Source organism: Prionailurus viverrinus, chromosome B4 (genome assembly GCF_022837055.1).
Source record: "Prionailurus viverrinus isolate Anna chromosome B4, UM_Priviv_1.0, whole genome shotgun sequence".
NCBI lineage: Eukaryota > Metazoa > Chordata > Mammalia > Carnivora > Felidae > Prionailurus > Prionailurus viverrinus.
In genome coordinates, this window is record NC_062567.1 from 88,605,491 (window position 1) to 88,627,386 (window position 21,896).

General features: G+C 41.1%; 1 protein-coding gene across 3 annotated transcripts in view; it reads left to right on the forward strand.

Annotated features, from left to right (window-relative positions):
• HELB (DNA helicase B) overlaps positions 1-20,440 on the forward strand; it is a 33,982-nt gene extending 13,542 nt beyond the window's left edge. For all 3 annotated transcript variants that reach the window (XM_047867726.1, XM_047867727.1, XM_047867730.1), the window contains exons 7-13: positions 683-837; positions 4,485-4,566; positions 5,060-5,119; positions 7,406-7,634; positions 8,431-8,574; positions 15,425-15,910; positions 19,429-20,440. In XM_047867726.1, the coding sequence (XP_047723682.1) occupies positions 683-837; positions 4,485-4,566; positions 5,060-5,119; positions 7,406-7,634; positions 8,431-8,574; positions 15,425-15,910; positions 19,429-19,533 (1,261 nt within the window). In that variant the 3' untranslated portion in view covers positions 19,534-20,440. The remainder of the gene's footprint in view (positions 1-682; positions 838-4,484; positions 4,567-5,059; positions 5,120-7,405; positions 7,635-8,430; positions 8,575-15,424; positions 15,911-19,428) is intronic.
• The last annotated feature ends 1,456 nt before the right edge of the window (positions 20,441-21,896 follow it).

A 21,896-nucleotide genomic window follows, 5' to 3' on the forward strand; every position in this document is an offset into this window, starting at 1 on the left:
TTCCTTTCAACCCTGTTGGGGAGGGTTGAAGGTGACAGTAGGGTACCACTAGCTCTGATAGCCAGGCTGATGTTGGGTCTTGTCAGGGAATCCACCTTCTTCCAGATAACCAAGGAGAGACTCTGTTGTGACAAGAGATGTGGATATTTGGTTCCGGTGAGAAAATGAGGCCACGTAAATGCTATACACAGAAAAAAGGAGAAAAAGAGTGTGATGTAAGCATTTGGAAAAGGCCCCAAAGAGTCCACATTAATGTAAATAGGAAGGGCTATGGAGCCAGAAGGGCCCGGATTTGCCTCCTAGCTCCCCTGCTTTCTCCCTCTGGCCATGGGCCTCGTGCTGCTCACCTGTGAAATGAGGCTAATACCTACCTCCTATAGTTCTTTTGTGGTCTGGAGGAAGGTAGGTCAACTTCCCAGAATGGTAAATTCCCTGACATTTTTCTCTAATGCTTTTAATTTGCTAGAGACAGGGGATTGATTGATAAATGTAACATTATGGTCTTGCTAAGTCTATTGTAAAACTCGTTTACTATTTACCATGCATATATGGGAAGCCTTTTCACCCTATTTATTATCTATTAGCGGATTTTAGTTATAGTATTGACATTATCTCTGATGATATACGAAGACACTTTTTTGGATACTCATGTTCTTGGTGTGTTATTTTATCTTCACTTAAGAATCGCAAGACGCCAGTTTCCAATATTTGATGCAGAGCTGAATATCTCTGATAATCCAACATTCCCTGTCTCAATACGAGATAAAACATTTATTTTTATCCGACTCCCAGAAGAGGATGCCAGTTCTCAGTTCTCAAAAAGTGATCATCACTCTTGTAAGTGTAAGCCTCTGTATTGTGTAGGGTTATGGTTTCAGTTTTGCAATGTACCTATTAAATGACTGGTTATAATTTTATTTGACGGTGAAGGTAAACGTTGCTAGTAAAAAATTTAGGCACCGAAAATGAATAAACTACGGGGCGCCTGGGTGGTTCAGTCGGTTAAGCGTCCGACTTAGGCTCAGGTCGTGATCTCACAGTTTGAGAGCTCAAGCCCTGCATCAGGCTCTGTGCTGACAGCTCAGAGCCTAGAGCCTGCTTCGGATTCTGTGTCTCCCTCTCCCTCTGCCCCTTCCCCGCTTGCACTCTCTCTCTCTCTCGAAAATAAATAAACAGTAAAAAATTTAAAAAAACCATAAATTAATTTATTAATCATCAAAAGCAGAGTACCTTAGAATTTTGTAAAGAAGTAAGCTTTCCTAGCCCAACATATGTGACCAAACCTGCCTTAACAGGTCTTATCTGTAACAGCTCGTGCTGGAAGGAATTTGGAAGGACTAATGATACACACATGCATGCGCGCATGCACACACACATACACATACACACACGCACACACACACACACACACACACACACACACGAGAAGTAAGCTTTTGACACATAACACACTAAGGGCTCAGTAAATATCTGTTGAGTGAATAATTGGATATAGATGATCAGTTTAAAATGAAGCAAAGCTCCGGGAATCCAAGTTCATTCAGGAGGAAGCATATCCTAATTAATGAAGATTTTCTTTTATAACAGTTGGGAAAGTAAATACATTTGTTGCTTTGGGTACATTTGTGAACCAGAGGTAGTGGTTGTGAAACTGTGGCCAGCTGGAGTTCCTCCTACTAGTTCTTACAGTTTCTTACAAAATGACAAGCATCGCTTCTGATTGTGGGTGTTAGGATGACAACACAACAAGGTCAAAAAGAGCACAGGCTCCCGACGCAGGTCACATCACTTAAGCATCTGTAAACTGGGGATCACAGTGGCACTGCCTGTGGGGCTGTTAGGAGGGTTGAGGGCATTCTTCAGTTTTGAGGCACTGTTAGTTTTTTTGTAAATAATAGATCTTAAATGAACTATTACAAGTTAATTCAAGTAGAGTAAACCTTTTGATCGTTATTTGTATTCTAAACTTAGCAAACTTTTTAAAAAAAAATAGTGTGATGGTTTACTCAAAATTGAATTAGTGAGGATTTAAATGATCACTGCTGGGAATTTATTGTAGTTGCCATCATTGTTACGGGTGTGCCCTAACTACTGAGCTACTTTCGCTCGTATGTGAAGCAGGTGACGCACGGCTTTACACGTAAGCATTTCCTGCTTTGTGTGTCGCATATGTGGTTCCCTTGGTTTCGTGTCCATTCATGTGTTACAGTAATGTTTTTTTTCTTTTGGAATGGGATCATATGATATGTAGTATTCTCTAAATGCCCTTTCGGTTTTTGTTTTGTCTTGTTTTGTTTTTTTGAGAGGGCGAGAGTGGGAGTAGGGGCAGAGAGAGAGGGAGAGAGTAGCCTAAGCAGGCTCCGCGCCCAACGCAGAGCTGGATGCGGGGCTTGATCCCAAAACTGTGAGATCATGACCTGAGCCGAAATGAAGAGTCCGATGCTCAACCAACTAGCCACTCAGGTGCCCCTGATTTTTTTTTTTTTGATCATAGAAATAACTTATATTCCTTAAAAAGGGTCAAATAATACAGAAGTGTTTGAAGTAAAAACGAATATTTCCTTGTACTCTTCCTCTTGATTTCCTCTCAGGCAACCCCGAAAGGTCACATACTATCACCATTACTCGCCCACCACTCCTGCTGTGTAGTAAGACTTAGGTGTTTATCCTTTAAACCTTATGATATCCATACACAAGCATGTATAATTTATTTCCATTTTAATACATGGGATTATAAGCCGCATCGTTTTGTGATGTTTTTAATTACACGTATTATGAAGAATTAATAGGTAATATTTATTCTCACGACAGTTTAGTTAAGCGTAGGTGTTAATAATTATGAAATACAATAAGACTTAGGCAGTTAAATAACTCGCCCTCCTTGCCACTCCTTGTAGATTTACCTGAAATACGGTTGGTTTTCCTTCTGACACCCCTTCTTTATGTTAATGAGAATGTACTTAACAAAAAAAAAGTGCTCTGTTTCAGAATGGCAACAGAGCCCTCAGCTGATGCTGTTTTTCTATCTCAGTCACAGACTTCAGCTGTGAAATTAGTCCCTTCCTTAAAAGAACTGAGTAAATAAATATTCCTTAGAGAGAGGCATATAGTGCACTTTCACTGATAATGAAATCACTGAGTACATGACTCCATTATATTCCAAAGTACAGGGGCCTAAGACAGGCTTCAGAGCTGGGCTGGAATTTCAGAGATGCTAAAGTGTGAGAAAAATGTATATCTTAGAATCAATGAAATATGGTGTACGTATTGATCTGTAAGGTGTAGGGAGAGTGAAAAAAGCAAGGAGCAGAACAACACGATCCTGTACATATAAAGGAAAACAATACCCTGTGAGACCTTTGGAAATTCCTGCTCGGGCAGCCCAGGGCTTGGCTGGGGGGCGAGCTGAGCATTGGCCATTTTTTAGTGATAATCTTCCCTTCATCTGAACCAGGAAGGGCTCAGTAAGCAACTAATTTAGGCTTCCTCCAGCAGGGCATCACAAGGCCTGGGCTGTTTTTTTTCATTCCCCTGGGATTCATCTGCTGTGAGGGGAAGGCACGAAAGCCTAGAATGTTCTTACCCAAATTGTTACATCTGTCTCTCATGAGAAATGTTCACTGTTTTGTACTATTGGTAAGACAGGTTAGAGGAAGCCTACTTCTCTACTTTAAGGGAGGTTGGAAGTGGATGTCATCATTGCCAATGATTTGAAGTCTGAAAGAGGGAGGCCAGGCACCATACCCTTTTTGGAAAATTGCTTTTACTTCCAAGAGCCCCGGCTCCACATTGTATCTAGACTGTAATCAGTGTTTGTGGTCAAACTATGTAATAGCTGAGGTATGGTCACTCTTAGAATGGATGCCTCTGCTGTGCCAGGGTTAACCTTTTAGTTGCTGAACCATGGGGAGGTTTGGGGGTTCTGGGGGTAGGTAGGAAACACATGGTTGGGGTGGGGGGTGGGGCGTTGCAGTGTTTGGGGAGTAGCTGTTTGCCATCCTTTGTGGAAGTATCTTAATATTTTCTACTAAGTATCAACCTTGGATATAATAATAACAGCTTCCTGTGCATGTTGTAAAGATTAAAAGTGAAATGACAGATGCAAAGCTTATAGATACTCAAATTATTTCTCATTCCCACCAGAACTTAAGACAGAAAGAAGTCTTACGGTGCAGTAATTCTATTACATATTTTGTCTTCTTGCTCATATTTTAAATTCAGCTTTCACAAGCCATCAGTGATGAGGGGTTGTGTTCTAGATTAGGAGCTGTTCTAATGGCTAGTGGTTGACCTCTCTGTTGAGGATAGGGTATCTGGAACCCTTATCTCCATTCTCTCTTGTGTTGCTCTGGCTGCTGTAGCAAATGAGGTTGATGTTCCCATAGAGAACTTGTGTTCCGTTTGCGTTAGTTTCTCCATTGAAACAATGTTGTAATTTGGTGCTTTTCCTTGTTAACTTTTTTTCTCTTATATTCTTGTATTAGATTTATATTCTGCAGTTGGAACCTTGCTCAAAGAAAATGACCTACAGGATGCACAAATGTCGCAATTCATTGCATTTAGAAGGTAAAGCATTTGCAGTATTTTAGTGTGCTTAGTGTAGCATTTAAATCTCGTAACTTACCAATACAGGTATTGTATGAATGGGAGACTCTCATTGCTAATTTTGTCTCTAATTTTGAGGTCTTTCTTTGTTAGATATGGCAGAGGGAAGTTTTTAAACAGGACTCTTTCTACCAAATATTATATTTGGAAACTCCCAGGAAATCTGAATGGAAACGGTTTATGTTAAGATAAAAATTATTGGGGGCACCTGGCTGGCTCGGTCAGGAGAGCATATGATGCTCGATCTCAGGGTTGTGAGTTCAAGCCCCACATTGGGTGTGGAGATTACTTAAAAATAAAATCTTTTTTAAAAAGATGAAAATTACAAAATGCTTTTCTCTGGTGAGATTCCTGGAAACTTTTTATAGCATGTAGTACATTGTAATTGTTGGTAACAGAAGTGAGCACAAAGCAGATATCATTAAGGTGACCCTTGCTTGTTTGTGTGTTTCAGGCAAGACTGTGACTTAATCAACGCCTGCTGTTGTAAGCACTACACGGGCCGCCTGATCAAGTGAGCACAAGGGGTCTGAATGCTTGAGGATAGCCCTTCCTTTGCTGTTCTTTTATTTGACATTTATCACTGTAGCCACATACTCAGAAATCTTTTTTATTCTCATTTGTGAAGTGAAATGATCTCTTCAATTAAATATGTCTCCTTGGGAACTGTTTCAGTAATCAGTGTAATAAGAAAAATAAGGAATACAGTGTTTCTTGTGGTTTTCAAGTTGGCAACCTCCAGCTTCTTGGAGATGAGTATGGGGAATTCAGGAGAATTTTTTTTCAAGTATAATATGTGTGTAGGCATGTCCAAGACCCTTAGCAACAGGATGCCCATAGAGAACAACCCCAGGGGACATCTATCAGAGAAATAGCAGTGTAGAAAAGCTACTGTGTTTACACACAGGAAAAATTAACTCACTTCTCTTGCATTTATCAACACTGTACTGTTTGTTAAGTGCAGAGAATAAAGATGTGGAAGTTGCAGGAGGAACTCCCAGTCTGTTGAGGGATGACCCACAAAAAAAACCCACTTTAGTAGCCTAACAAAGGATTAGAAAGCACCAGCGGTGGGTCACCCAGTCTGTGTCCCAGTGACTGTGATCTCAGGCAGGTAGTTTAACTTGTCCATATGTGTAAAAATAGGATACCGATGCAGAATTTCCCTCATAGAGTTGTAGTCAGGATGGGATGAAATAATATCTCTAAGGCACTTATGACGGTAACTGGTACATCACCAGCATTTATTCAACTTGCTGCTGTTATTCCGATCTAACATCATAGTTACAAGAATAGAAATATGTGTACGTGGGATAAGACGTGATATAGGGCAGGGGTAGGAGAGATTGGAGAGAAGATGAATTTAAAAGGCAGAATCCATAAGACTTTGGATAGCTTTTATTTTTTTATTTTATTTATTTTTAATATGAAATTTATTGTCAAATTGGTTTCCATACAACACCCAGTGCTCATCCCAACTGGTGTCCTCCTCAATGCCTATCACCCCCCCCCCCACCCTCCCACCCCATCAACCCTCAGTTTATTCTCAGTTTTTAAGAGTCTCTTATGGTTTGGCTCCCTCCGTCTCTCACTTTTTTTTTCCTTCCCCTCCCCCTTGGTCTCCTGTTAAGTTTCTCAGGATCCACGTAAGAGTGAAAACAGGGTATCTGTCTGTCTCTGTAGGACTTATTTCACTTAGCATCACACTCTCCATTTCCATCCATGTTGCTACAAAAGGCCATATTTCATTCTTTCTCATTGCCACATAGTATTCTATTGTGTATATAAACCACAATTTCTTTATCCATTCATCAGTTGATGGACATTTAGGTTCTTTCCATAATTTAGCTCTTGTTGAAGCCATATAAACATGTTTTCTATAAACATAGGGGTACAAGTGGCCCTATGCATCAGCACTCCTATATCCCTTGGGTAGATTCCTAGCAGTGCTATTGCTGGATCATAGGGTAGATCTATTTTTAATTTTTTGAGGAACCTCCACCATGTTTTCCAGAGCGGCTGCACCAGTTTCATTCCCACCAACAGTGCAAGAGGGTTCCCGTTTCTCCACATCCTCTCCAGCATCTATAGTCTCCTGATTTGTTCATTTTGGCCACTCTGACTGGCGTGAGGTGATACCTGAGTGTGGTTTTGATTTGTATTTCCCTGATGAGGAGTGACGTTGAGCATCTTTTCATGTGCCTGTTGGCCATCCGGATGTCTTCTTTAGAGAAGTGTCTATTCATGTATTCTGTCCATTTCTTCACTGGATTATTTGTTTTTCTGGTGTGGAGTTTGGTGAGCTCTTTATAGATTTTGGATACTAGCTGTTTGTCCAATATGTCATTTGCAAATACCTTTTCCCATTCCGTTGGTTGCCTTTTAGTTTTGTTGGTTGTTTCCTTTGCTGTGCAGAAGCTTTTTATCTTCATGAGGTCCCAATAGTTCATTTTTGCTTTTAATTCCCTTGCCTTTGGAGATGTGTCAAGTAAGAAATTTGGATAACTTTTAGAATCTATAGAGGCAAAGAGAGACATCAGCATTTATGCCAAGATTTCTAACTTGAAAACATCTGCCTGGGAAATGTCATTGAGTTTGAGGTGCCACAGACAGGATAGGTAACCAGACCACGACTGTGGGAGCCTGATTTCTTGTTGACATTTGGAGAACAAAAGTGAAGGAGAGAGAGTTTGGAAATTATTTTGAGAATTGGATCAGATCTGAGTGGGGGTTAATGCCTAAACAAAATGAAATTGAGGCTTTCCAAACCTTGATGACATATTCTCATTTTCTAACTCAGAGACCATCGGAATAGACTTCAGTTTGGAGTTGGTGATAAAATTTGTTGTACCAGGAATGTGTATCTCTCGGAGCTACTCCCTCAAGATACCTCTCCCAGTCAGGAGAGTAATGAACGAGAGGCCAGTGGTGAAGACTTTAATGGTACTCTTTGTGGTTTTGCTAAAAATAAGCATGACTTTGAAGGTGATATTCGACTCTGCAATGGAGAAATATTTTTTATAACAAAGGTAGGTGACAACAGAAAAATAGTACCTTATTAGAGGTAGATTTTTTTTAATTGCCCTAGGTTTGATTCAGAACCTAATCATATCGGAATTGTTGACATTCTTCCATAATTTTTTGTTAAGGAGTTTTGCATTCACGTTTATGAGGAATATTGGTTTGTAGTTTTCTAGTAACGTCTTGTCTGGTTTTGGTGTCAGAGTAAAACTGGCTTCATAAAATGAGGTGGGATAGGTTTCTTTCTCATATTTTCTGGAAGACTTTGTGAAGAAACATTTTTATTAAGTTCGGAGGGCTCAAGTAACAAAAAATAAGGGACAAGTGACATACTTAATATATTTTGCAAAACATCATTTCTTTGGTTGCTGCTTACATACAAAAACCATTGAGGTTTCTTTGAATTTGTTCTCATTGTATAAACACCGTCTTAAACATAGAAGCTTATTCTTTACAAGCAGTGAGGATGTGAGGAAACATAAACTTTTTGCAAAGAATATGTGCAGACTTACGTAGTCAGTGCGAGAAGTGAAAAATGTATAGACTTCAGAATAAGTCAGGCACACAGACTATTCTCCATAGAATCAGATTAAGGTTAAGTTTCAAATTTATTCAAGTTTGGGTGTATATATATATTTAGTTTGTGCTCAAGTGTAGATTTTAAGCCTTTTGAAAGTTCTTAACAATTGTGAATATACATGCAATTTTACTTGAGTCTGCATTTAATATTCAGCACAAAAATAGACTATATTTACAGTGTGCCTATTTGAAAACATACAAAATAATTCTTTGTTTCGATCATAGGATGTAACTGATGTAACTTTTGGAAAGAGAAGATCTTTGACCATTAATAATATGGCTGGCTTGGAAATAACCGTGGACTTTGAAAAACTGATGAAATATTGTCATATAAAACATGCCTGGGCAAGAACTATTCACACTTTTCAGGTAACAGTGGACGTTTATAAAGTGATTTGAACTGGTTTGGAAGCCATGGAGTAGTACCTTCAAAGATTTTCTTCTTAATTTTGTAAAAAGGAACAAGGTTACCAAAGTTTACATAAATGGCTTCCTGATGTTTATGTATTTTTGCAGCTTGCTTTTTTTATTATTGTATAATCAGCTTTATTGGGGTATAATTTGCATGCATATTTAAATTTATCAAGTCGGATGGGTTTTGACAAATACATCCCTTTCCTCTGTTCTTCTGAGGCAACTACTCTCTACTTGGGAATAATTTTAATTTTAGGTTTGCTTTTGTTTTTTTTTTTTTTTTTAATTTTAGAGAGAGCGTGAGCTGGGGAGAGGGGCATAGGGAGAGAGAAAGAGAATCTTAAGCAGGCTTCAAGCTCAGCGTGGAGCCTGACACAAGGCTTGATTCCCACAACCCTGGGATTATGACATGAGCTGAAATTGAGCCACCCAGGCGCCCGGGAATAATTTTAGTTTTATAGAAGAGTTTGAGAGATAGCAGAGACTCTTCCCATATACCCTTCATCTGACTTTCCCTAATGTCAACGTCTTACATAACTATGGTGTTTGTGTTAAAACTAAGAAATTACCGTTGGAAGAATTACTATTAACAAAGCTCCACGCTTTATTTGGATTTCACCAGCTTCCCAAGAATATCCTTTTTCTGTTCCAGGATCTAATCCTGGACACAACATTGCATTTAGTGCAATTTGCTTTTAAGCTCATTTTAATACTCTTGACTTCTCATAAGCTATTTGTGGTTCTGGTATTTAACTCGTTGTTTTGCGTGCCCCTCTTTGATGTTGGTATGTTGCTTTAATCATGAAGCTGCATGAGCCTACATTTGCATGTGGAAAAATTTAGGTTAGCCTGTATCCTCTACTGGTAGGCAAACTAATTAGCATACGGGTTCTGTTTTTTGTGTGTGTGGTTTTTTTTAACGGATGGTGTTTTATTTATTAACCTACTCCATCTCAGTTCCAAAAAGAAGTCGAAATGGCTTTCAAAAAAATAGCCCCAATTCAGCCTTTCCTTTTAAAAGGTAAAGAAATGATGTCATGCAGAAGATCAAGGTAAGGGTGGTAAACGCATTCCTGCCAAGGGAGGGTTGGGATGCGCATATGCACACTGACCTATTTGCTTGCTAATGTAGGCTGAAGATTTGGCTTTGTTTTCAAAATAAGAGAGAAGCAGTCAGTGGACTGTGTCTATTGGGTAAAAAAAAAAACAAAACCCAAAACAGCCAGTTGTTAAGAAGTACATATATTCCTGGCTGCAGGTCCTGGCAAAATTTCTCCCTTGGATCTTTATGATGGACTCTGTGTAATTCTAGAAACTCGTATCATTCAGTTTGGGGAAATTTTCTTGAATAATTTCCTTAAGTTTCTTGCCCTGTGTTTTCTGGGTTTTGTCTTTCTAGAATCTCTATTATGTTGGGCCTCCAGAAATGATTGTCTGAATTTCTTACCTCTCTCCTGTTTTCCATCTCATTATTATTTTGCTGTTTTTTTTTTTTCCTAAGAGATTTCCTCAAATTTATAATCCAGTCTTCTGTTACATTTCTGGACAAATGAAGTTTGAAGAGGTCTTTTTATTACTTTGCTAAGGTTGGAGTAAATATCTCTAGTTGTTCCTTTTATTGAATCTGTCATTTTGTGGTTGAAAGAGCATCTCTTACCTCGAAGAACATTCGTGATTATTATCTTGTATCAGTGTAGTTTGTTTCTTCCGTGTTCAGTTCAACAAATATTTATTGAGTCAGACTGTCCTTGGTGCTTGGTTTAGATCAGTCCATGAAACAAAGAAAGATACCTGCCATTGTGAAGATTACATTTGCTGGGGAGGAGGAAAGAGACAGATACAACCTTAAAACAAGTAAACTACAGTTGACCTTTGAACATTGTGGAGGCTCGAGGCACCAACCCCCCATTGCAGTCGGAAATCTATGTATACTTTTGATTCCCTGAAAACTTAACTACTAATAGCCTGCCATTGATTGGAAGCCTTAATGGTCATCAAACAATTAACACGTATCTTGTATGTTATACATTAGTAATATATACGTTATTTTACAATAAAGTGAGCTAGGGGCAGCTGGCTGCCTCAAGAATTAGAGTGTGTGACTCTTGATCTGGGGTTGTAAGGTTCAGCCCACACTGGGCGTAGAGATTACTTTAAAACAAAATCTTAGAAAAGTAAGCTGCAGTAAAGAAAATATTAAAAAAATTATAAATAAGGGGCTCCTGGGAGACTCAGTAGGTTAAGCAGTTGACTCTTGATTTCAGCTCAGGTCATGATCTCACATTTCATGAGATAGAGCCCCACATTCGACTTTGCGCTGACAGCGTAGAGCCTGCTTGGGATTCTCTCTCTCCCTCTCTCTCTCTCTCTCTCTCTGCCCCTCCCCTACTCGTGCTCTCTCTCTCAAAATAAATAAACCTGAAAAAATATTCATTAAAAAAAAGAAAATTATTATGAAGAGAAAATACATTTACAGGACTGCCCTGTATTTATTATTTAAAAAAATCCATGTGTAAGTGGACCTGTGCAGTTTAAACCCATGTTGTTCAAGGGTCAACTGTACATATTATGGTAGAAAGTGGCAAATGCTATGGAAAAAGGGCAGGGATAGGTGTGGGATGCAGTTGTAACGTTAAATAGTAGTCAGTGTAGGCCTCATTGAGAACGGGGCATTTGAGCAAACACTTGAAGGAGGTAAAGAAGTTAACCATGTGGGTATCCGAGAGAAGAGCATTCTAGGTTGACGGAATACCCAAGGCCACAGTTCTTAGGTGGCAGGCTGTCTGTCATTTGAAGAACGGGAACAGCAAGGAGGCCAGTGTGGGAGAGTGACAAGAGACGAGGTCAGAGAAGCAAGGGGGGATAAGGGAGGGTAGAAGGATTGGGGGCCAGATCACCTCCTAAGAGCTTCTAGGACTGTATGATTTTTTTTTTTAATATGAAATTTATTGACAAATTGGTTTCCATACAACCCCCAGTGCTCATCCCAAAAGGTGCCCTCCTCAATACCCATCACCCACCCTCCCCTCCCTCCCACCCCCCATCAACCCTCAGTTTGTTCTCAGTTTTTAACAGTCTCTTATGCTTTGGCTCTCTCGCACTCTAACCTCTTTTGTTTTTTTTTTCCTTCCCCTCCCCCATGGGCTCCTGTTAAGTTTCTCAGGATCCACATAAGAGTGAAACCATATGGTATCTGTCTTTCTCTGTATGGCTTATTTCACTTAGCATCACACTCTCCAGTTCCATCCACGTTGCTACAAAGGGCCATATTTCATTCTTTCTCATTGCCATGTAGTACTCCATTGTGTATATAAACCACAATTTCTTTATCCATTCATCAGTTGATGGACATTTAGGCTCTTTCCATAATTTGGCTATTGTTGAGAGTGCTGCTATGAACATTGGGGTACAAGTGGCCCTATGCATCAGTACTCCTGTATTCCTTGGATAAATTCCTAGCAGTGCTATTGCTGGGTCATAGGGTAGGTCTATTTTTAATTTTCTGAGGAACCTCCACACTGCTTTCCAGAGCGGCTGCACCAATTTGCATTCCCACCAACAGTGCAAGAGGGTTCCCGTTTCTCCACATCCTCTCCAGCACCTATAGTCTCCTGATTTGTTCATTTTGGCCACTCTGACTGGCGTGAGGTGATACCTGAGTGTGGTTTTGATTTGTATTTCCCTGATAAGGAGAGACGCTGAACATCTTTTCGTGTGCCTGTTGGCCATCCGGATGTCTTCTTTAGAGAAGTGTCTATTCATGTTTTCTGCCCATTTCTTCACTGGGTTATTTGTTTTTCGGGTGTGGAGTTTGGTGAGCTCTTTATAGATTTTGGATACTAGCCCTTTGTCCAATATGTCATTTGCGAATATCTTTTCCCATTCCGTTGGTTGCCTTTTAGTTTTGTTGGTTGTGTCCTTTTCTGTGCAGAAGCTTTTTATCTTCATAAGGTCCCAGTAATTCATTTTTACTTTTAATTCCCTTGCCTTTGGGGATGTGTCGAGTAAGAGATTGCTACGGCTGAGGTCAGAGAGGTCTTTTCCTGCTTTCTCCTCTAAGGTTTTGATGGTTTCCTGTCTCACATTCAGGTCCTTTATCCATTTTGAGTTTATTTTTGTGAATGGTGTGAGAAACTGGTCTAGTTTCAACCTTCTGCATGTTGCTGTCCAGTTCTCCCAGCACCATTTGTTAAAGAGGCTGTCTTTTTTCCATTGGATGTTCTTTCCTGCTTTGTCAAAGATGAGTTGGCCATACGTTTGTGGGTCTAGTTCTGGAGTTTCTATTCTATTCCATTGGTCTATGTGTCTGTTTTTGTGCCATAGGACTGTATGATTTAATATGGTATCCATATCTGGCCCACTACCAGATTTTGTAAAGAAAGTTTTATTGGAACACAGCAGCACTTGTTCACTTACATATTGGCTCTGACCGCTTTTGCATTACAAAGGAAGAATTGAGTGGTTGCCATAGAGAACAGCTGGCCTGCAAAACTTAAAGTATTTATTTTTTGACCATTTGCAGAGAGAGTGTTTTAACCCCTATTCTAAGGTCCGTATATTTTCAGATTCTGAGCCTGTAACATCATGAAAGGAATCAATGGTTTGTGTTTATTCGTACAGATGTAGAGTTTTAGAACACATTTAGATAACGGACGTATACATAATTTAAAAGTCAGTGTAGGAAACCTGCCTCCTTTAAGAAGTTTGAAAGCTCTCATGATTCAAGGAAGATATGAAAAATGGACGAATAATTTATAGCAGGTTATTGCCATGACGTCAGATGTCCATGTCCTGCTTTTTAAGCACCCCTTTGGCATGGCTGTTTAATTTTTATAATTATTCATTAGACACTGGGTAAAGAGCAGTGAACAAGAAAGACGCGGCCCTGCCTTTGCAGAGCTTACAGTCCAGCAAGGAGGAATACAGTGAAGGCGGCAGACAGTTACATTCCAGCTCAGTAAATGTCCCTGACAGAGGGAATCTGGGGCTCTGGAATGTGCATAGATGGGACAGCTGATCCAGAAGGGGGCTGGCACTGGCAGCACCACAAAGAGGTTCGTGGTGCTGGATGGAGTGTGGCTTCTGCATGGAAAGGAGGAGAGGAGAGGAGGAGGGAAGGGAGCAGGTCCAAGGCTGGCTTCTGAAGGGCCAGCCGAGCCATAGTAAGGAGTTAGGACTTTGCTTTGAGAGCTCGGGAGCTGTGGCTTTAAGCGGAGTCGGATGTGATTGGATTTGCTTTTTATGCGTATCCCTATAGATGCTGTGAGGGCCGTGGATTGCAGCACGTGTGTGTGCGAGGGAGACGGACTATGAAGCTGTTGGGTTTTTCTATGCTCCTTGATTAGGAGCTCAGTGAACTAAGTTTAGGTTAGACATTTACCAGTTTAGGAGTACCCAATATGAAGTCCAGAGGGACAAATGGTGCTGTGCATCTCTGCAATAGATTTGGCGTTTGCATAATCAGGTGTCATTGAAGTACATTTCTGAGACTCAGCAGCACCAGAAGGAAGTATTTGTCACACTTTGATAATCTGAAGCATTGGTTCCAATTTTCTGTGTCTAGGTAAGACAGAAGGGCTTGCTGTGGAAGAGGGTTTTAACTGGGGATCTGTGTTTCCTACCTGTCTCGTCTTCTCATTTGTCTTCCCACAATTCCTTTGGTGGGGGGAGTATGGGGACATGGGACATTGGGAGAAAGAATGGTTCAAAGCACTTCTTAGTTTATGTCGGCCCTGAAAATAATAGGGACTCTGAATAGTCCCAAAACTTGAAATTGTTTGCTCACAGTTATGTGGTGACATTGGGCATTTTCCTTGCCTATGTAATTCTTCTTGCTAAACTTAAAAAGCACAAGTTCATTGTTCTCTTTTATTTTGTTCACCTTGATGAAAGTAATAAATGTTTAACAATGGGAGAATACAGAAAAGTAGGAGAAAAAAAGTAATCCATAGAGCCTCCATTTTGGAGATAGACTAGTTAAATTTTTGATAGGATTTCCTTCTTCTTTTGTGTGACTCTTTTTTGTTAGGTATTTGTGTTCATTTGTGTGTATGTTTTTGGATCAGAGTAATTTTATTTTGTGTTACATTGTTGGGATCACGCTTTATGTAGAAGTATCCAGTTTTTGTTTTTTATTTTTTTAGAATTTATTTATTTATTTTGAGGGGCAGGGAGGGAGGGAGACAGGGGAGGGGCAGAGATAGAGGGAGATAGAGAATCCCAAGCAGGTTCCAGTGTGGAGCCCAACGTAGGGCTTGAACTCACCAACCACGAGAACATGACCTGAGCCAAAGTCGAGTCCAACCCTTAACCAACTGAGCCACCCAGCTGCCCCAAAAGTATCCAGTTTTTAAAATTTTGTTAAGTTTTAAAGCGCCTTTGCCATTTGCAGAATAGTATTTCAAATGTTTATATACAGATACTTGATATGAATATAAACAAACGAACTTATCTATTCTCCTGTAGGTACAAATAGGGTAACACATTTATCCATAGAGCCTACACGATCATTGAACATTCTTTTTATGAGGGAAGATTTGGCACCGCATGCAATCTTTCAAGCTTTTGCTGGGTTTCTACAAGCCAGCTGTGGATCCGTCAGACCTGAACTTAACAGCACAGTTAGGAATCATGAGGTCTCGGATAATGAATAAACCAGAAGCGTAAGGTGGATTTAGGTGAATATTCTGGCCGACTAGCAGAGATCCCTTTTAGGACTTGTCTGTTTTCTATCTTGGTGGACCGTGTGAAGACAAGAGCCCCCTGTGCAAAACTAACCCTTCCCACCGCATTCTTCCCACTCCAGGGGTCTGAGGAGCAGACGGTCGTGTACGTGGTTGGGAAGGCGGGCCGCCAGCACTGGCAGCACGTTTATACGGCAGTGACCCGGGGCCGCGGCAGAGTGTATGTCATCGCAGAAGAGTCTCACCTCCGGAGTGCAATTATGAAAAGCAGTGCCCCTAGAAAAACCCGTTTGAAACATTTTTTGCAAAACAAGCTCTCCAAGAGCTGCGCGTCTCTGGCGGATTCCGCATCCCCGTCGGAGAGCTCTGGAGACAGCAGCAGGCCCGGCACACAGCCGTCAACACCGTCACACCTTGCAGTCACAGCCAGCACCGTGACACCCAGAAGCAAGGCCTCCGCAGCTGATGACAGGACGTTCCCCTTGGCCGGAGAGTGGAAATTCTCTTCACCCGCTGAGGTGGATACAGATGAAGATCCATCAAAACCCCGTGGGTCCAAAAGAGCTTGTGGCATGAGTGATGCTGAAAGTCCAAGCAAAGTCCTGATGGTAAGAGTGACGTTCCCGTGTGCTCCCGCTGTATTTAAGTCGTGTTGACTTCAGGGTGCTGATACGTGGCTGTGGATTTTTCGTTAGTGTTAAATTGTGCTATCGGACCTAAAAACAAGTGTTCTCTCCCCTCTGCCACGTGTCCTCTCCCCTGTGCCTGGTCGATCCTAGCGCGCTTTGTCGCCTGGCATGAGGTCGGCACAGGTGGCGTGCCGAGAGACCTTGTCATCCTGCACCGTCTTTCCGCATAGCTTCCTTGTCACCCTCCCCTTCCCCTTTGTAGGCCACAGTCTCACTTTTATCCCCACTGTCCGTGAAAGCGGCCGGGTAATTATCAACATTCTTGGAACAAATGAAGTTCCAGTAGAAGTTTGAGAGTCGCTTCACGTGCTGGGGTGCTGGGGTCCGTAGGCTTTCAAGGCCATGACCTTGAAAGGGGCCAGGGTGGGGGCCCCGAGGGGAAAGTGCTAATGTGAGCTGTCAGTACCAAGCAGAGTTCTGAAAGGAGGACAGAGATAGCCTCTGACCCCACATGGATAGGGGACAGTGAAACTGTCCTCTGAGATGCTGCCGGCACATGCGGCATGTGACGTCTTGGCCTGTTGGGCCATCGCAAGTATGGAGTAGTGTGGCTGGAGTACGCACGCCATCGGAGGCTGAGCTGAAGACACTGGAAGAGTCGGAAGACACAGGCTCTTCCCAGGAGGCTGAACGTTCTTCTGAACACAGCGGAGAACGCTAGAGGCATTTTAAGAGCCCGGTGCACTGAAGTTTTGGAAGGTCACTTCGGAGTTGAGTGGTGTTTTGGGAGGCCATAGGGGATGAGTTCCTAGCGCAAAGATGATTTCAGTGGCTTGAACAAAATGATTAGGTTCTGAAGTCAGGTGGTAGCGATGGGGTTGGAAAAGAGATGCTTAGGGACAAGGGGTGCACGGGCCTTGATGGCCGGTTATATGTGGGTGGGGTTGGGCCCGAGCAGGACTCTCGGGCTCTGGCTTGGGCTTCCCGGGGGGATCCAGCTACATTAGGATTGGGAAATGAGGCTGAGGGACAGGTTTTGTAAGGAAAGTGACAAGAGGAGGCATAGTTAAAAAAAAAAAACCCAAAGTTTCTTTTTTTACCTTCTTGGAAGTAGTAGGATCCCTGCCGATTCTAAGCTTCATTTGGTGCTCCAAGTCAACTCTTTGATATGGAATTACCAAATCAGCAAAACATCTTTTCCTGAAATTGACTGTATCACCTCTTACAAAGACCCTGGGGTAATAAGGCTTTGGACCTGGAACAGAAAATTCCAAACAAAAAGTCTTGGCCTAAAATTTTCTTGCTTTATATTTCTTCACGCCAGCGTGGGATGGGTGGCTTCTGGCTTCTGGGTGGTACAAAGAGACAATGACAGCGTTACCCGTCTTTGCTGCCGAGCTTGCCAAACTTTTTAAGCTCTGGTCTGTGAACACGGAGAGTCCAGCGCTGGCCGCAGAGGGTCAGTTTTCTCGCAAGCCTTGCCAAAAACATGTGACATCTACAGAAATCCCTGGAAATGAGGAAACTAAGAATTCAAAGGCTCGCGAGTGATAAATTAGGGACTTCTGTGTCTTCCATAATTGTGAGATATGTGATTTCTAGAAGCTCAAATTCATTGACCGGGGCTGCCCTCACACCTTTCTTTCCTATACGGGTGGCTGCATAAGAACCACATCAGCATTTTAATTCTGCAAGTACTGATGGCTGAGCCTCTCCTACATGAAAGCTTTGGCTTTTCTGTGGATTAATAGCTTTGGGTTTTGAAAAAAAAAAGCTTAAAATATTGTCCTGAGTTTTGTTTGTTTGTTTGTTTTGCTTGGTTTTGTTTTGTTGCTTTTTTTTGCCTTGTGTCCCACAACCAAAAAAAAGGGAGGGGGGTACAAAACAGAAATTCCCCTTTAAATAAAAGCATATGCATCAATATTTAAAAATTTATCATATAAAGCAGTGATTTCCAGAATTTTTTTGAAAGAAAATGACATTTTATTATAAAAAAAAAAATCTAGAAAGGGAGTAATCACAAAATCCCTAAATAAAGATAGTTCTGTTAGGGTTCTCCTGAACCAGTAGCCTGTGTCTGTGTCCCTGTCTATTTACCTACCTACCTGTCATCTATCTGTCTAGATTTATTTAAGGAATTGGCTCATGATCGTAGAGGCTGACAAGTCCAAAATCTCCAGGGTAGTCCTGCAGACTGGAGACCCAAAGAAGAATTGACATTGCAGTTTGCATCCAAGGGCAGGCAGAATTCTTTCTTTCTGGGAAGCAATCTTTTTTCTTTTAAGTTTTCTCTTAAGGCCTTCAGGTGATCAATTGAGGCCCACCTACATTATGGAGAGTAATCTGCTTTATTCATAGTCTACTGATTTAAATGTTGGGGCACCTGGGTGGCTCAATCGGTTAAGCATCCGACTTCAGCTCAGGTCATGATCTCACGGTCCGTGAGTTTGAGCCCCACGTCAGGCTCTGTGCTGACAGCTCAGAGCCTGGAGCCTGCTTCAGATTCTGTGTCTTCCCCTCTCTCTGCCTGCTCCGCCCCCCCCCCCCCACGCTCTGTCTTTGTCTCTGAAAAATAAATAAACCTTAAAAAAATTTTTTTAAATGTTAACCTCATGTAAAAATAGGTTCACAGAAACATCTAGAATAATATTTGACCAAATATCTGGGTACCATGGCATAGTCAGGTTGATACATAAAGTTAACCAGTATAGTCCTCTAAATTGAACAGGTTTAGCATTGTGAAAGATTGATTGTACTTATTTTTCTCATTTCCCTATGTATGGCGGTGAAACTTTCTCATGACCGTACTGATCCCTTGCCTTGTGCTTGGGAGTCACGAACAGCACCAAGAGTACCGGCATTGCAGTGTTTTGTCTTATCATACCCAAGGCCGGTGTCACGGATGTGCAGCTGAGCAGTAGTCAGTCATTCAGGGCTTTGTGCTTAAAACTACCCCATACTTGCTTTAATGTTCTGCACTTAACCATCTTGAAGTTCTTAACCTTGAACAAAGGGCCCACATTTTCATTTTGAACTGAGCTGCCAAATTATGTAGTGGCCATACCTGTAGAAAGTATGTGTGTGTGTGTGTGTGTGTGTGTGTGTATTATATATATATATGTGTATATATATATATATATATATATATAGTGTGTATATATATATTATGTATATATATATAGTGTGTATATATATATATTATGTATATATATATAGTGTGTGTGTATATATATATATAATATATATATATATACCCTCATTCACAAATAGTCACTTCTTCATGCCCGTCCCAGAGCTGGGTGCTAGGGATACCACAGTGAGCCAAAGCAGGTATGATCCCACAAGTTGCCGACAGCTGATTGCTGTGGTCTCCTCAGGTCTTCCAAGGGGTGGGGAAGATATTAAGTCTCCCGTGGAAGTAGAAGAAACAGAAGTACATAGGGCAAATTGTGTGTATTTTCACGAAATTAATCTCATTTTTATTGCTGTCCTAACAGGTGGAAGAATCATCTCCGCAAGTGTCTTTGAAACTTCGGAATTTGAGACTGAATAGTTTAACCCCCCGGCAACTTTTCATACCCACAAGTAATCAAGAAACTTAATTTGATTTCAGATTGCGCAAAGTAATTTCTCTCTCTCTCTCTCTCTCTCTCTGTCTGTCTTTTTTCTATTTAACACAAATGAACATCGTAGCTTGAAAATATTAAGGTACAAAACAGGATATGTGTAACTGGGGTTTTATTTTAAGGTGTTTGTGTTAGCAGATATTTTAAATCCGTTTGATCATAGAAAACCTTAATGAGTTCAACATCTGTCATCATGAGAACTGATAGCATATATGTATATATTTTTTAAAGTTTGTACTTTAAAAAGTGTTTTATTTTTGCAACAATGCCTTTATTAACTTCCATGATCATGTTGGGTGGTCTTTGCCCATGGTATGAAGCCATGGTCACGACAGACTGTAATTACGCCTCTCGTATTATTAACTGACACACATTTTTCAGGATGTTGGGTCTTCTGCCAAGTGTTCATCTGGCAAGGCTCCTTACTCCATCACGGCCGGCCGGACCCACTTCACCTGGAAATTCCTTCTGATTTGGGAGTACATTTCTTTTTCTGTATTTGAGATACCATTGACATATGTTACCACTGTGTACCTTGAAAGTGTACAGTGTATTGATTTGATACATTTATATAGTCAATATGATTTCTACTGTAGCATCAGCTAACCCCTCCATCATGGCACATGACTGTTATTTGTTTTATGAATACATTGTTTTGAAGGTATTCTACCGCCCGAAAATTATTTTCTCTCAGTGATTTTATTTTTTTTAGAGCTCTATTTATTGTTAACCGGTGAAAGAAAAGGTTAAGAAAAAAAAAATGTACCCGTGATTCCAATATTTGAAAAAGAACCTTAATGAGCTATAATTCACATACAATTCACCCATTAAAGGGGTAAAACGGAGTCGCTTTTAGTACATTCATGGAGTTGTGCCACTGACACCACAATGGATTTTTGAACACTTGCATCGTCTTCTCCAAGATGTGCCTCTTAGTACCTGTACCTCGTAGTTCTGACCCCCTCGTCCCCTCCAGCTCTGGGCAACACTAATTTACTTTGTCTCCATTGATTTGCCTGTTGCAGACATTTCCTACAAATGGAATCCTACAATATGTGGTTCCTTGTTACTGACTTCTTTAACTTAGCATAATGATTTCAGACTTCATGTTGTGGCGCCTCTCATATCTGTCTTTTTATGAAAGATTAATAAGTATGTACCAAGAGCTAGCATTGTTCCTTTTATTGGGTGGATGTCTTGGATAGTCCATTCAAGGGGAATCACTCAGTCTAACCAGATGAAGCCTCATATCCTTGGTGTATTGATGGAAAATATGGCAGCATATATGGAGGCTGTATTTCTGGATCACACCGTGTTGGTTTGAGCCGATGAGACAAAGCCAGGAACCCTGGCTGAATTTTTGCGGGTGGTTCCAGTAGAGCTGCAGGTGACCTATCTTGCTCCCAGTAGTGCAGTGAGACAAAAGGCCTCTATCTCCTTTTATTACCAAATACTATTCTGTCGTACGGGTATAGCACATTGAATTTCTCGGTTCATCAGTTGATGGACATTTGCGTTGTTTCCTCTTTTTGGCTATTATAGAATGTGTTGGCGTACAAGCTTTCTGTGGACATGGATTTTAATTTCTTTTTTTTTTTAAGTTTCTTTTTACTTATTTTGGGCGGGGGGAGGGGCAGAGAGAGAGGGAGAGAGAATCCCAAGCAGGCTCTGTGCTCTCAGCCCAGGAACCCGACTTGAGGCTTGATCTCACAAACCGTGAGATTATGACCCAAGCTGAAATCAAGCGTTGGAGGCTTAGCTGACTGAGCCACCCAGGTGTCCCTGATTTCTTTTCATTATATTTCTAGGCATGGAATTGTTGGGTCCTATGCTAACTCTATTTAGCCATTTGAGGAACTGCCAGCTTATTTTCTAAAGCAGCTGTACCATTTTGTATTTATACTTGGGAGTGTGTGAGGGTTCCCGTTTCTCTACGTTCTAGTACTTGCTATTATCTGACTTACTGATTATAGCCATTTTAGTAGGTGTGAAGTGTGGTTTTCATTTGCATTTCCCTTACGGCGAATGATGTTAATTATCTTCTCATGTGCTTATTGGTCATTTGTATGACCTCTTCAGAGAAATGTCTATTCAGATCTTTTACCCATTTTTTAAAATAAAGTTATTTTATTTCATTTTATTATTTTTGAGAGATAGAGAGAGAGAGCACACATGAGGGAGGGGCAGGGAGAGAGAGAGGGACAGAGGAATCGAAGCAGGCTCTGTGCTCACAGCAGACAGCCTGCTGCGGGGCTTGAGCTCAACGAACCGTGAGACCATGGCCTGAGCCAAAGTCAGACACTTAACCGACTAAACCACCCGGGTGCCCCTACCCATTT